The sequence below is a fragment of the Urocampus carinirostris genome, chromosome 4 (assembly GCF_059441175.1).
Source record: "Urocampus carinirostris isolate Australia breed hairy pipefish chromosome 4, RoL_Ucar_1.0, whole genome shotgun sequence".
NCBI classification, from domain to species: Eukaryota; Metazoa; Chordata; class Actinopteri; order Syngnathiformes; family Syngnathidae; genus Urocampus; species Urocampus carinirostris.
The window spans coordinates 18,103,851-18,119,957 of record NC_142352.1 but is presented as its reverse complement, the minus strand read 5'-3'; the positions used below and the strand labels follow the sequence as shown (position 1 = coordinate 18,119,957).

General features: G+C 37.5%; 1 protein-coding gene across 2 annotated transcripts in view; it reads left to right on the top strand.

The window, feature by feature from the left end:
- cbfa2t3 (CBFA2/RUNX1 partner transcriptional co-repressor 3) overlaps window positions 1-12,411 on the top strand; it is an 81,925-nt gene extending 69,514 nt beyond the window's left edge. For both annotated transcript variants that reach the window (XM_088333828.1, XM_088333827.1), the window contains one exon: window positions 3,547-12,411. In XM_088333828.1, the coding sequence (XP_088189954.1) occupies window positions 3,547-3,888 (342 nt within the window). In that variant the 3' untranslated portion in view covers window positions 3,889-12,411. The remainder of the gene's footprint in view (window positions 1-3,546) is intronic.
- The last annotated feature ends 3,696 nt before the right edge of the window (window positions 12,412-16,107 follow it).

Genomic DNA, 16,107 nt, shown 5'->3' with positions numbered 1-16,107 from the left:
TACCTGCCACCTCTGGCTTTTCTTATCATTGCAGCCTCTGTCAAGCCCCCATATAACGCTTGTGCAATTACGTACATTGTTTAGACCCGTTCAAATAAACTCTTCTTTTTAAATCTTTCTTGGGGTTGAGGTTGGGGTTTGTACTGTACTCAAACAGGCCCCTTCTTGCGTTCAGCATTTTCATGCTACACTAACAAATAGACACACAAAATAAAAATGCCGGGATGAGCATGACATCTCGCCCCCTTTCTCCTAACCTTGTCGTCCACGCAAGTGAATGTATTGTGCGGGAATCAAAAACGAATCAGCGACATAAAGTACATCACTTGGAGAAGGTGAGGGACTGCAGGCACTGAACCATGACACACTTCTTTGGTTGAACTGGCGTGAGCCTGCAGTTTCCTGAGGACAGTGCGCTGGTGATGCGTTCATGGACATTTAGTAAATATGATCCGTTGTCTTCTTGTAGTTTTTTGGAGTTAATTGGTGTTCCAAATCACTATACAATCGCTATATTTTTATATTGTGAGAATGCTTTGCTTAGCCAAGTAAATTTGAATATTGTCCCTACTTTAAACAAGTAAAACTTGAACTTAGACACGAGACATCCCAGAGTTTGTTGGAATTTAGAAAGTGAACACTTTGTGTATGCAAACTTAAACCGAGCATATCGTGTTTACCATGTGTACGAGAAGATTTTATTTTTGCTTATTAAACTTACAATTTAGGTAAAATGTAAGCACTTTTTATAAGGCTGCAGGCAATTAACTGACATTGGTTTTCTCCTATTTTTTTATCTTAGGCAAAATGTGGACATTGTATTTATATTATGCTTATTTTGACTTATTTTTTAGCATATTTGGTATTGGAGTAATCCAAAAGTAATCAAAAGTAATCACTGCAATATTAATGTATTTGGATTACGTTACTGATGACATTTTTCAACAGGTAACTAGTAACTGTATAGGATTACACTTTCAAAGTAGCACACGTTCAAATTGAAAATCTATTTATTTATTTTTTTACTTGAATTCTAAAATGTTTGACCTCCAAATCTCTGAGTGGACTCAAGGAGGCAGACTTCCATTTTTTTTTTCTTTTTAGAGTTCCATCTTGACCACCAACGGCTAATTCTGCATTTTATCAGCTTGTGACGTTCCGCTAATAGCTCTTGGCTCTGGCTCAGTACAACACCAGTGTGCCATGATGGCTGCAGAAGCAGTCCAGTTGTTTGTAAAATAACGTCCGACAGACGCAGATGGCGAGCGCGGGGTACCAGACTGAGGCCATTCCGTAGCAGATGACCACCACCTGCCGGTGCGCTCCCACCAGAACAGACTTGAAACCAAGCCGCCGTATAAATAGATTTTGCGGAAAAGCCGTAATGCAAGCTACATAACCGCGTCATGTCTTAGAGACAGAGAGAAACTTATAGCAAGCCCTGGGGATAGGACAATAATCAGTTCTGACGTGGGGATTGTAAAGTGAAATTGCTGTATAGTGTGGGGTAGAAACCTATGGTAATTAAATACTAATTAAATAGAATATAGAATAGAATAGAATATACCTTTATTGTCATTGTTACAAAATGCATTGCGAATCCCTGTTTCGCGAGAGAAAAAAACATGAAAAATAACAAAATATATAACAAATACTAGGGCAGCACAGCAGCACAGTGGTTAGCGCATGTGCGGCACAGTTCTGAGGTCATGAGATCGAACCTTCCTTTGTGGAGTTTGCATGTTCTCCCCATCCTTGTGTGGTTTTCCTCCAGGCACTCCTGTTTCCTCCCACATTCCAAAAACATGCATGTTAGGTTAATTGGTCGGACCAAATTGTTCTTAGGTGCAAATGAGCAAGTCAGTTGTCTGTCTGTGTGCCCTGCGACTGGCTGGTAACCAGTTCAGAGTGTCCTCTGCCCATTGCCCAAAGAAAGCTGGGATGGGCTCCAGCACCCCCGCGACCCTAATAAGGACAAGCGGTGCAAATAATGGATTTTTGTCATTCTGATTCGTTTGACAGTCCCTAAAAGGAATTAAAAGAAAATAAATGTTTCCAGGTACAGTATAAAGTACTTTTATTCGTCAAACAAATGCTTGGGTGTTTAAAAACAGTTTATTCTATGGTTTGAATATATGATGGAGCATTTATTGTATAATAATTGTCAAAAAAAAATAATAAAAATATGTTTCTACTTCATGGATTTTGCCTGTCTTGGTTCTTTTTGGAACCTCCAAGATAAAAAGGCGTTGATTGTACAGGATTACATAGCATTATGAAGACTATACATGTAAAGGAAAAATGAAATCGTATCTTCATTTGGTGTGACGGGATTTGAGTTGGTAGAGTGGAGTATCGGGTGAATTCAAAGAAGGAGGAGACAGTAACTGCAGATTAAAAATGAGACTGAAACCTCCACTTGTGAGGATTGTTATGCCCTAAGAAGATTATCTTGTTTTATTTGTCTCTTTCGAATAATAGTCAATTGGTTATGACCATGCGACTTAGCGAGTATGCCTTTTTCCTATTTTTTTATATTTGCAAGCTTCATTTCCACGGCTAACACTATAAGCCATGGGAATAAAAGTGAAAAAATACAGTACAGAAAAAATATCCAATATACTGCAACTCGCAGTCTTTATTAAGCACTTGAGATTGTGAACTGAACAAAAAGAGGAAGAGACCATTGTGGGAGGGAGTTCAGCCAGTAGCATATGTGTATTTTCATAATGCTGTGACGCAAACCAATAGCAGACCAGAATTTTAAAATCTTGACAAAAAAACGCAGATTTTCTGATTATGGGTACCATCTGGTTTGCACTGAATATAAAAATGACAAGTCAGACATTAGCCTCTATTTTGTATCTTTTTTTTGTTGCAAACTTGTGATGGGTCATTAACACATGAAACGGCTCTGAATTGAACGAGACAGTTTGTTTGCGTCTGTGTCTCTTTCTTTCTCTTTTTTCTCTTTCTCTCGTTCTCTGTCTCTCTAGGTTTCTCTCTCTCTCTGTCTGTCTCTCTTGAAGGCGCTCCGGACTGGTCAATATGAGTGGCATCATCCCTGCGTAGGCTTGCTTTCAATGAGGGGGAGGATGGTAGCTTTGAGTTCAATACGGAGAACAAAATCAAAGTACTCTATGCTAAAGAAAATAAGTCAAAGCAAAATGTAAACGTATTTTAATTATATTGATGGCTCCAAAGCAGAGTGCATTGTCTATCAGTGGCAGAAGAAGCTAAATCATTCCTTTAAAACTGAAGACTTTCGAGATACCAATCTTCAGTAAAGACTGCTGATCTTTTCCTTGTTTTACCGATTTTGATTTATATTTAGTGTTTTTCATGTGTTCTGTGTTCTCCAAACCTTTTAAAATTGACTTATACAAATATATTTTTTGTACTTTATAGTTTATTTAGACCACTGAAGAGTTACTGTTATTATAGATTATCTTCCACACCACAAAGTGAAAATGGCGAAGACGCCGTGTCCCGGAGTTGTACTGTATCTTTATCAACCGCCTGTCTTCCTTACCACTGTCTCCACAGAGCTGCTGGAACTGCGGGAGGAAAGCCAGCGAAACGTGCAGCGGCTGCAACACGGCTCGCTACTGCGGCTCCTTCTGCCAACACAAAGACTGGGAGAGGCACCACCACGTCTGCGGCCAGGGGTTGCAGGGGATGCCTGGAAATGGCGGCGTCCCCCTGGGCACTCCGTCCTCAGCATCTGCCGCGCCCCCTACCCACTTGGAGAGCGTACCGCCGGCGGCTGGGGGAAGCAATGGCGGCGGGGGTAGCATGTCCGCTAGCCCCAAGGAAAGCAGTTCGAGTAGCGCCTCTCGCTCTACCACGCCGGCGACACCCGCGCTGCTCGATGCGACGTCCCGCTGATGCTGGGGTTCCCCCCCTGCTTGGGCCACGCCCTACGCAAAACCAAACTGAGGAATTTCTGTCTCACGTTGACCCCTTTCCACCTACTACCATTTAGCTCCTGATCCTTTTCCGGCTTGAATCTCTTTTATAAACATGAATAGAAATGCTTTGCTTTAGTTAAGGTGACCAGGATTTCAAAATTTAACACAGAAACAATACAATCTACCGAATTTTCCACACCGCAAGGCTTACCAAACTATAAGGCGCAACCCCAAAAATATTATTTTGTCATATGGTTTACATATTTAAGACGCTCGGCATATTATAGTGCAATGGATAATCAGGCTTGATGTATTGCCGATTAAAATTGCTAAATATTGAAAGCAACGGGAACCCAAATCGTGTCAGTAAGCATGCCATCACTTTACCAGAAGGAACATAAAAAGGCCAATACAGCTTATCTCATTATCACACTATTTTTATGATGCCTGCAACACCGTTTTGCATAGTGCACTCTAGTTGGTTAAACAGTTTCTCCACTTCTTTACCTGTCTGTCAATAGCCTCTCGGTTTTATATGTATACATACGTAAAAGAGCTTGTATAGTATATTGTTGACATTCTGTTTTCTGTTTCTGTCTTTCTCAACGTTATTGACACACAGGTGAAAAAGTGGAGACTGTTTAACCTATTAAAATGCACCTATGAGTGGCATCGTAAAATTGTATGATTATAAGATAACCTCTATTGCCTTTTTGTATGTCATATGTACCTCTTGAGATCTAGGGGTAAAGTTGTGGCAACCTCACCACCAAGACCCAGATTCGAATCCCGTTGGAGACAATATATTGTGATTTGGGCCATCATCGATTGATCAATTATTGCCGTAATCAACCTTGTGGAGTATTGCACACCTATAAATAGTGTATGGATTTCCAATTGTATTCTCGTTATTCTGAGGCATATAGGGAGCCCTGGGTTATAAGGCACACTTTCAAATTTCCGGCCAATAAGGGCTTTGTAGGTGTACCTTGTAGTACAAAAATTATGACACTGTTTTTTCAAGGGGAGGTAAAAACCCAAATGTTCCTCCCAAAATCTATTTTTGTCATAGAAATTATACATATTATAATGACAGATCTAGAAAACAATTCATTTATAAATAACTATTTAGTTAACCACGATTAAAATAATGAACAGCCCAAAAATAATTTCAGAGCTTTGTTTTTTTTTCACCTGACAGCGGTAATATGATTTAATAAACACATTTATTGTTATTTAATACCATACAACTAAGCTCTTTTATAGTATGTTTTTCTGGGTTGTATGATATTATTTTTAACCTTTGTTATTTTGTAGACTAATAAGAAATAAGGTTTGAAATGAACAAAACAAAACTAAAGTGACGAATGATCAGTGATAAAACAATCAGTGGATCATCTTTAAGTGAATCATTTTGCACATTTCAAATATAGTTATATTACTGTTTATGGATTTATGGTTTGTTGGGTTTTTTTTTTGCTAAATATTTTATTTGTACTTTAAATGAGCAAAATGATCTGCCATTGTACCATGAATTTAGGAATTATATATAAAAATAATTCTCCTGAACTTAATAATGTGACGCCTCGACATTAAAATCCCCAGTGTTAGATTAACACTACATGTTAAAATATATATGTCAACGCCGATGACTGTCAATGTAACACCTTTCAAAGTGTTAATTCTTATATAATTATAATAGATGGTGTCGATTTGTAACACTTCAGGATTACAGCAACACCAGGGCATTAAAATAAGAAGTAGCGCTTTGATAATTGTTGAATTAACAAAAAAATGTTTGTGAAATGTTTATGTTTATGACACTGGGACATTTTTATTTACCTTAAACAATTTGGGCATTTTAAATATGCTAGCAGAAAAGCTCACAATCGGTTGATTATTATAGGTTAGAGGGCACCCACTTGGTAATAATATGATAATAGTAACTTAAGCCATTTTAAAATTGCATGTCAAAATGTTAGCCTTTAGCTTCAAAAAGTTTTGGGACACCAGTGATTGGCAATTACAGCAATATTTGAGTCTACGTTTCCCATTATTCTCTGGAGGTTGTCCTCAGCCAAAATTAGAATTTCTAGTAAAAAAAAAAAACAGTTGTGAAATAGCAAAGACAGTACAATCCTGGTCACCCTAAACTGTTGAAAGGCACAATAAGTAGCAAGAACGTAGCCTTATGTTTGGTGAGACCCTTGGAGACTTTTATGGCACGGAAGAAGACTTAGCACTTCAATTTCCGAAGAATTAAGCCCAAATGATAGCACCCACATCCGTAACAAGCACTAAGTGTCCACACACTGAGAATATTTATTTTCTCCCAATATTACAACGAGCTAATGAAGGGAACCTGTGATGTCATTCCTCAAAAACACAGCTTAGTATATAAAACATTTCTTTCTGGCTTTAAAGGAAAAAAACAGAACAGTCCAAATAAGAGGAACGAAAAAACACGCGCTAATGCTGACGTCTACAACAACCGAGACGACAGGAAACTTTTTAAACTGCTAACTACCTTGCTAGCGAGCCAAGAAAAACTCTAAGCCGGACTCACCTCTCATTGTGAACCCAAATGAATTCAAAGATGGAAAGAAGAAGAAAAAATACAAACCACGATCCAAACCTTTGTATTACACTGCCAAAGTGAGTAAGCGATAAAGAGAAGCGCTCATAACCAAACGCAAAGCAACGTCACCTCTTCTTCAGAGAAAAGAAAGCGCCAGTCGAGGACGAAACTTTTTGAATTTGACTGGCGAAAATTCGGACTGGCCAACGCGTGGACAATGTTGTTAATGGCTTGGCAAAATGGACCGAGGCCTCACCCCAATGAGATTTTTTGGATTGAAAAAGGGGGACGGAAAAGTATTGAAGCATATTGCATTCACTTGAGAAATATAAACAAAAAAATTGAGGGGCTTTGCTTTTTGGAGTATTTATTTATCTTTTTTTAAAATTTATTTATTCCATTTTTTTGCAATTCTAGGGGTATATTTTACACAATATTTTGTTTTCTGTTAATCTGAATAATCATGTTTTCGCTTTTACAGATTTTTTCCTTCTTTCTATTGGAATTATCTGTTTTTTCTTTTATGAAATAATCTGTTTTTTTAGATACCCTTTTCTGTTTTTCAGAATATGTCTTCAGTTTTGTTTTTTTCCGAATGCTTTGTTTTTTCTGTTTTTTATAATTATTCATTTTTGTTTTTTGTTCCTTTTTTTATTTACCTATGTGTTTTTTCCATTTTACTTAATAATATTCTAAAATAGGAATCCGTGTAAATGATGGGACTATTCCCTAGTTTCTTATACACACATTGAAATAGAATTTAAATAACTTTAGAAAATCCATGTTTGTTTACAAGCTCTCAAAATAATGAACGAGTAGACTGTATCGTTGTTTTCTCACAACAAATTCCAACAAACAGGAAAAAAATATTCAGGAAAAACACAAATAAATATGATGAAAATAGAATAATTACAAAAAAACTAAAAATATGTTGAGAAAAGGAAAACAAAATTATACCGAAAACTGAAAGAAATAATAATGAAATGATAAATTACAGAAAAAAATACTCTAAAAAACAAAGCCTCTTAAATAATAGTCAGAAAAACAATACCTTTTTTGAAAAAAAAAAAAACATTTTTCAAATGAATGCAAAAATGCTTCCGCAGAAAAGCTAAATGGACTCGACGGAGCTGAAGGATACACACATTGCTACCAAAAACCTGGAAGCGAACATTCAACTTTTTTTAAAATCTTTGACGGTGACTTTAACACTCACTAAATTTTTTCCAAAGCGCCATGAACAGAACCAAGAGAAGGGCGGTGCAAACTCAATATTTCTACCTCCCTTCATCCCACATCGCGATGCTCCAACTTGGCCCGCCCAATTCCCCGCCCCTGCTTGTAGATATTGTTCCTCTTTGCATTTTCAATGATCTATTGTCGCTCACCTACTTATGACCTTGTGAATATCCAGAAACTGACTTTTTTCTGCTTTGTTACTGTTACCCGAGAAGCGGGGTCCCGGGGCAAGGACTCTTGTCAACGAGAAGAAGCCCCACTCGCTTTGAATTGTTGTACCTATACAAAGGCGATGAAACCCCCTCTTGTAGAATATTTTGTATTGCTCGCATTGTGAGACAGTGAAAGGACGGAGGTGCAATATGAAGAGAATTCAGCTACTGAATGGAACCTCAGCAACTGCCCGTAGGGTGTCATATAATATAGATGCATATAAATATATTTAAAGGTAACATCAGTAACTTAATGTGAATGTACATAGTATTTAAAGAGGTCCAAAAATGTGTTTGCCAAATAACAAAAACCTTTAAAGTTTAATGTCCGGAATATGATTTTTTCACATTGTTTCTCCGAAAGTATCAATTGCTCTTATTTTGTCTTTATTTTGTAGTTTATTTCCTTTTTTAAACAGACGATTCAAACGCTTTGCTTCAACGAAGTAGATTTAAGGGGAAGTGTGCATGAGCTGCATGACTTTAAGGAATACATCAAGTAGGCTTCAATCAGCTAAATGAAATGAAGCTATGGCATTGTCAAGAAATCAGTTACTATATTTACATCGAGGGATTTGTCTGACTGGGATCAGAATTGGGATTTTTAAAGCAAACCGAATAATTCGTTTACATGTCTAAAGAAACCAATAACCGTCTGGTTATGTGGCATGTCTGATGCAAAGACTCTATATATGGATGAATGCAACTATAGCATCCTCTATATATAGATGTATACAACTGTGGCATTTTTGTTGTGGCGACAGAAAATGAAACAGAAATCTCCTGTAGAAATCAACCAATACACACAAGGCTTTTTTTAGCGCGTAAACCCGAATTTGCATGTATCATTTGTCTCTGTACCAAAAGTCCCACAGTGCTTTGCAGCGCAAAAATATACTAGATGAGGGTAACTGCACATGCACATAATTGGATCACTCAAATGCGTTTACACTGCGAATAACCGTAAAATTAAAGGACTAGCCCAACAATTTATATTTGGTCACTTCTAGTTGAATTAACGTGCACGTTTACATTGTTTCACATAACCAGAACGCTGGAAATAGTCCAGTTCGAATTTGATTGTTGCCTGCATGTAAACATACCCATTTATTATTTTGAGTGAATACTTTAACTACTTCCCTGACATGGGGCCTTGTTTGTCAAGTCATACGGTTTGTACGAAATTGAGATTCATTATTCAGTTTCTGTGTCATTTAGCATAGTTCCTCTGTGACCATTTCTTATTGCAAAAATGTCCACTGCAAAAATGTTCAGTTGTAGTAAAATAGTCCAGGTAAATATTTGTTTCTATTGAAAGATAATTTTAAATGATTTGTTTCTTTAATTATGGGGGTAGGAATGGGCAAAAAAATTGCAAATTTAGTAAAACTGAATAACAAACATTAAAACGAGCAAAATTATGTGCATGTGGATTTATTTCCTGGTACTGTTTTGGTTAGAGTTTTCCCATAATCAGATGAAGTCACATTAACATTAGAGATAAGTTTGAAGTTTTATTATTTGGGGACTTGTTTGACAATTGAGAAGTAAAACTCAAGGAACTTTTTTGCCTTTTTCTCCATTTACTTTTCGATCATTCCCTTGGTTGATTAACAGCCTTGGGCTGGATATAAAAGAGCCATGTGGCTACGTTCAACAAAATTATCTTCTCATCAACACTTTCAAAGTCTCAACATATGGCTACGGCGAATGCTCGCAATATTAAGATGATCTGGTGCTTACGGTTAGAAAAAAACAAAAATAAAGGTGCGAGCTTGTGACGCTTTATTTCCGTCTAAAGCGCTGTCAACTTTGGCCATGCCTTCCCTTGCTACCTCCTGAGACCATACAGCTAATCACCAGGAGCGCTTTACCTGGACTTTTAGGAAAAAAAGGCCTGGTGCAGACAAGGGAGCACTTTTGCCACATTCGTCTCGTCCGTTCGAAGCCTCGTTCGCTAGCAAACACAGCGACCGAGACGAGCCATTACTCAACCGAAACCAATAAAAGCGCAGACCAAAGTGACTCCAGTATTGCCATGACCAGCTTTGACCTATAAAATAGTGATGCCAAACCGGATAGGATAAGGGTAGAGCTTCGCTACGGTGTACCAAAGTGTCTGAGATGCAAAGGAGACGTGTGTGACTTTCTTAATCGTCTTTCCCTGACGATCAAAGCATCTCCTTTGGAAAGCCGACTGTTGATTCTACTCACTGAGCTGTAGATGTCTATTTAGTGTCTCTTCAAATTCAACTGTCTTATGGATGACTAAATTAAATCATTAAATAGGAAAATGAATTTACTCCGTTTTGTCAAATTGTTGCATACATTAAATTAAACAGCATCTAGCTGAATTTGCCTTTATTGTCATTGATCACAACATAGATCAGACTTGAATCTCCAGATATTTATGTATTTAAGTATTTTAAGTAGTGATTCTCCAAATACCTGATCGAAGCTAAATAATCTTGAATTCAAAGTATTTTAATAGACCGCAAAGGAACTTGTAAAACATATACGTTGTATCAATTTTGAATAAAAGTAGAGGTTGAAAGAAGGACACCTATTAGAGGTACAATTAAGGTATACAAGTAGATTAAATGTACGAACGTAGACTTCTTTTAGACGCCTCGTGGAAACTTAGTCATCTATTAGACATCCTTCAGATAACAAATGTCTAAAACCACTGATTTTACGTCTGACTATCTGACGAGATGTACAAACGTGGACATTGACATCTGGTCTAAACTTAAAAGTCTATCAGAAGTCTTTCAAGCATCTAGTCTAAACCTAAATGTCTGGTAGATGTCTTTAAGACGTCTAGCCAAAATGTAGATGCTACAAAACATTTTTTTTTCAGACCAAATTTAGACTAAAATATTGAATTAATTTTGAGAAAAGATTAAATTAGCTTGATCCAAATAATAATAGCTAATTTATTAAACCCACTTTGTCAAAATTACAACTGATTTAATTGAAAACACTTTTTTAGTATACGTCATAATAACTTAACACATGTATTATTAGATGGGCATGTCCATTCTGGGTAGATTTAGACATCTATGAAAGATGCTTATTGGAGGTTCATTAAGTGTCCAAACTAAGACGAGGTGCACAAATGTAGACACCTATTAGACATCTAGTCTAAACATAAATGTCTATAAGATATCTATTCCAAATTTAGATGTCTAAAAAACGTTAACTTTTACACCTGTGGTAGACCAAATTTTGCCTGGACTTCTAAGTGACTTTAGACGTCCATTACACATCTTAATGAGCCAAAAATGCTCAGTGGGTAGTTTCGAAGCCTTGCAGAGATGAAGTGTGAGCATGTGTAACTCAAGTAAGGCTTTAAAAATGTATATTCCTTTTTTTTATATATAACTTCGCTCTATGTACTTGAAAACCCGCCAAGCTTTAATAAAAGACCCACAGGCAGACAAATGACGGAGATCCGTGATGTGTAGCGACGCTGTTCGTGTTTACATGGTATGTTTGTAAAAACGAGATTGGCCTCAAATGAAAACCGTGGCTACTTTTTGGTTCTCCCTTATCTGCACCCAAGCCTTACGAGAAACAAAACCAAACAGAACAAACCACTTCGAAATGACCAAAATACAACCAAAAGCTATTTGTTTCTACTGTCCTTTATTTTTTTAGCAGAGTTAAGGAGTTGGATGTAGGGTAGGAAGTCACGGACTTTTTTAAGCCTGCATCACACACAGTGTGTTCTACAAATGAGATTTGTCGCATTGCACACTTGAGTAATTAAATCGACTCTGCTGTTGCGTCTCCATCAGCCATGTTCTTACTGTAGACTCAGTCTTGTCAACTCATTCCCAGCCTATTTAAATAAAGAAAAAGGTTTTTGAAATCTAAAGTAATCAATGGCACTGAATTTAAATTGGATATTTGACGTCTAGTGCCGCCACTGGCAGTGAATGAGTTACATTTTAGCAAATTTTAAAAAAAGAGCATCGGTTAATGTCTGGAGGCTCTTCTGAAGATGTCCGTTCATGTGCTAAAAGTCTAATGCAGCACTTGAGTCCCCAACTCCAAAAATTCCCGGCTCAGGATGGTCCGTTTTTATCTTGACAAAAAAATAAAAAAAAAAATAAAAAAACAGGGAGTCTGACAACATTCTATACTGTATTGTGCAATACACTTATAAAAAAAAGAAAGAAAAAACATTTTCTCTGTGGGAAAGATGGACTGAAAATCTTTCTTATTTATTTTGGTTCTTGCTCTTCAATTTCCTGTCACTGTTTTTTTTTTCTAGATGAAGTAAACTGTGCCAGAGGAATGAAATTTCTGATTTGTATTTATTTCTTGCATGCTTCCCTCCCTGTTGCTAATAGCGCTCTTTAACTGTTGGCTCTGTTGGATGTGTGACGCTGTAAAACATTCTAATTCAGGTTATTGTCTGTGTTGAACAATGTAACTGTGTAATTAAAATATGAAATGAAAATCATACGTGCCGCGGTCCTTTTATTTTTACACCGCCAAACAAGATCGATTTAATTAGTCTATTGAATCTGCTCTGAAACTTTTTAATTAACAGCAACTGGAATCATGTTCACATGAAATTGACATTGACAACAAGTATTACTACACAACATGAAAACTTTGATTAAGGCTGTCTAACTGGGAGGAGTGGCTGGAGAGCGCCCACCTGTGTATAATCAGTGTCCACACATGCGCTCCATTATACCGGCTACTTATATCTACTGGCTCTGACACATGGAGTTGCAATAGTCACATCATGTTTTTTTCTGTTGTTTAAGGTTTGTACATTTACTTAGTAGTTTGGTTTGTTTGTTTGTTTTTATGTAGTCAGGTTTTGTTATTAAACATCATCCTTTTTTTAGCTCAGACGAATTCCAGCGAATCAAGACAATATAGCTTGTCACCATGACGACCTGGGATGGCACACATGAGTTATGGATGGCTGCTTTAATGGCTAACTCTCATTTCAGAGATCTGAAGTGGAAAATTACTAAATTTCGGTCTCTTAGTTCCCCCCAAAAGACATTTAATAACATGATTTTGTTTGTATTTTTTGTAATATGATCATTGGTGTATTTTTCACAAAAAATGTGGCACACGGTGTTTTGAAATTACAAGCAGGGTACACATGACCTAATAAGAGTGTTTTTAATGCCATAATAAAATGTAATTGCACAGCCACAGCAGTAGGTGGCAGTGACATCTTTTTGGCACAGTAAGAACTATTTACAGAGCTGTGCAGTACATGTTTTTTGTTTTAGAAAGAAATACTAGAGCGGACCCCTTCCCAAGTTATAGCATTCCTAGTGTAGAGGGAATTGCTCAATTTTAATTAATTTAGTTTAAGAGTGGACTTTGGCGGTTACTGTAATAACCTGCCAGGGGCGCTAAAAGTCTTCCACAAGAATTACTTTAAAATAGTTAACGTATAGTTCGAGGGTCTGGTGCTGTGGAATGCTCTGCCCTTTAAGATTTGATTTGCAACATTAATGGAACTGTTTGAATCTAGAGTTTTTCCTGACCTTCAAGTAGGTTTTAGATCAGGAGATGGTGCAAAAATAGTCTGTGTCCTGTGCTAGTCAATGGTCTATGCAGCCCTTTGAGACTTCTTGTGATTAAGGACTACAGTGGGACCTCGCTACTTCGCGGTTCCACGTTCGCGGGTTCAGAGCTTCGCGGGTCTAAAAAATAATAATAATGAAATAAAATTTTTAAAAAAAATTTAAAAAAATTTAAGCATTTTTGAAGGGGCGTCGCTACTTCGCGGATTTTCACTTTTTGCGGGTTGTTTTGGTCCCCATTAACCGCGATAACCGAGGGATTACTGTATACAAATAAACATGACATGACTTGACTACTGGTACCGAATATGGCAGTCAATTTGTTCTTATAGCTTAGTAGCGAATTTGGTTTTAGTTTAAATACCCTATATAAAGTGTTTTTCTTCTGGCAAGAATTGTATAAACACCTAGTTGTCCATGGATGCTTTACTGATTTATTGTTTACATGAATTTGTCTCATTTGAAAATTGTTATTATACTCTGTCCTAGGTGTTTTCAAAAAATATACCTAACACACTATCCACATCATCCGTACCATATATAGAATTCCAGTTCTGTTTGATTAAGTCCTCATAAAGAGATTTCATTGTCTTTTCAGTTGGTACTCTTTTTTTATTATATACTATAGTTGGTTTTTGACTAGTAACCTAGTCATCATACACTGTAAAGACTCGCAGGTGATTAGAAATATAACAAACCAATAATCCACTGACGTTTGCAAATTCAATATAATTTGTAAAAATATTGTCACTAATTGTTGCACTGTGTGAAGTAATTCTACTAGGTCTTTAAATAGTTGGGTATAAACTTATGCTGTCCATTCTGTTAATTGATCATCAGTAGTTTAATTGTTGTTTTGATTCATCAGTTCAATATTGAAATCTCCACAGATTAATAGTAGTGTTTTGTTTGCTTATTGCTAAATATGTTTTTTACAGCCCAATTTGTGAAAGTTTCTAGACTTGAATACCGTAATCTGTATACGTGACTGTTGATAATATTTCTCCCTTTTTCTTTTATAATTCATAATTTTAAGCTTTCAAATTAAATCATTGATTATCAATTACATGTTTGGTATCATTCTAAATTTAAATCTCTTGAGCACGTATATAGCGACTCCTCCTGCTATTTTTTTTTTACTCTATTTACATAATTTAATTAAAGTGATTAAGTTCTAAATTGACTCCCTTTACCTCATTGAACCAGGTTTCAGAAACTACAATGACACTAAATGAGTTATGAGGTCATGGGTTCAAATCCAGCTACCAGCCTTCCTGTGCGGGGTTTGTATGTTGTCCCCGTGCTTGCATGGGTTTGCTCCAGGCACTCCGGTTTCCTCCTACATTCTAATAACATGCATGTTAAGTTAATTGGCTGGTCCAAATTGTCCCTAGGTGTAAATGAACGTGTGGTTGTATGTCTCTCTGTGCCCTGCGACTGGCTGGCAACCAGTTCAGGGCGTCCGCTGCCCACTGCCCGAAGATAGCTGGGAAGGGCTCCAGCACACCCCGCAACCCTTGTGAGGGTAAGCAGTGGAGAAAATGTATCCATCGATGGAGTTCTCAAACTGCTGCAAGTATTCTGTAATTTCTCCAAAATGTGCGTACATAATTCTACTGTTGAGGTGAATCATTGAGAATTTTCCTTTTTAAAACTGTACCATTAAATCCATTTTCAGGATAATAATTACACGTATTGCCGATGGAAGATAGGAACTGGTTGTCAGGGTCTATTTGATCATCCATGACCTGCCTGTATGTTGTCGCCATCCACTTCTATCCCCTTGGACTGGAGGAAGGCAGACACTTTTTTCTCCAAAGAGCTGGTTACTGGTACACAGGGTCGAATCCCGTTGGCTGCATGTGTGTATGACCTGGGTTGCATTTTGATCCCGGTAACACATCGTTCATCCTGGTGTACTGTTTCAACTCTGACAATCTGCTTTCCATGTGTACCAGCCGCCGGTCTTTATCGGTGTTCTGGATCCGTAGAGTTCTCACCTCCCCCATAAGATCCAGGATGGCTTTCTGTTGCAGTTTGACATCTGCCACTAAAGAATCCTGTGTCTTTTTGGTCTCATCACCTTCGTTGGATGTCAGTGGCTTTTTAGGACCCATAGCGGGTTGCTTTAGTAATTGTGAATCCTTTTGTTTGCAAAAATGAGCTCAAAAAGTTCCAATTCATGGTATGCATCTTTTGTTAATCTCTGTTTGGCTCCGATAAATCGACAAAGTTACCCGTTCCCCTTGAGTGCCACACTGACACAGCGTATGTTAGCCGGCTCTCTATGGTGGAGCGGTAGAGGGTCACCAGCAGATTTGTGCTCAGCTGTTTGTTTTGGAGATAAGATTAGAGATTATTCATGGCGTATTTGAATGAAATGCCCAGTGATCCAAGACGCAGTTGTAGGTTTTTCGGTGGGTTACCGTAGTTGGAATAGGGGAAGCATCGGGCTCAGAGTTTGAACTCTCTCTTGTCTCATCTCGTACTTCTTTGAGTCGCGAGAGACGGAGAGAGATAGCCACGGAGAGAGATAGCCAAAGGTAATCAAACCCAATGGCAGCCCCGGGCCTCCTTGTCCAGGGAAGTGAGCGAGCCAT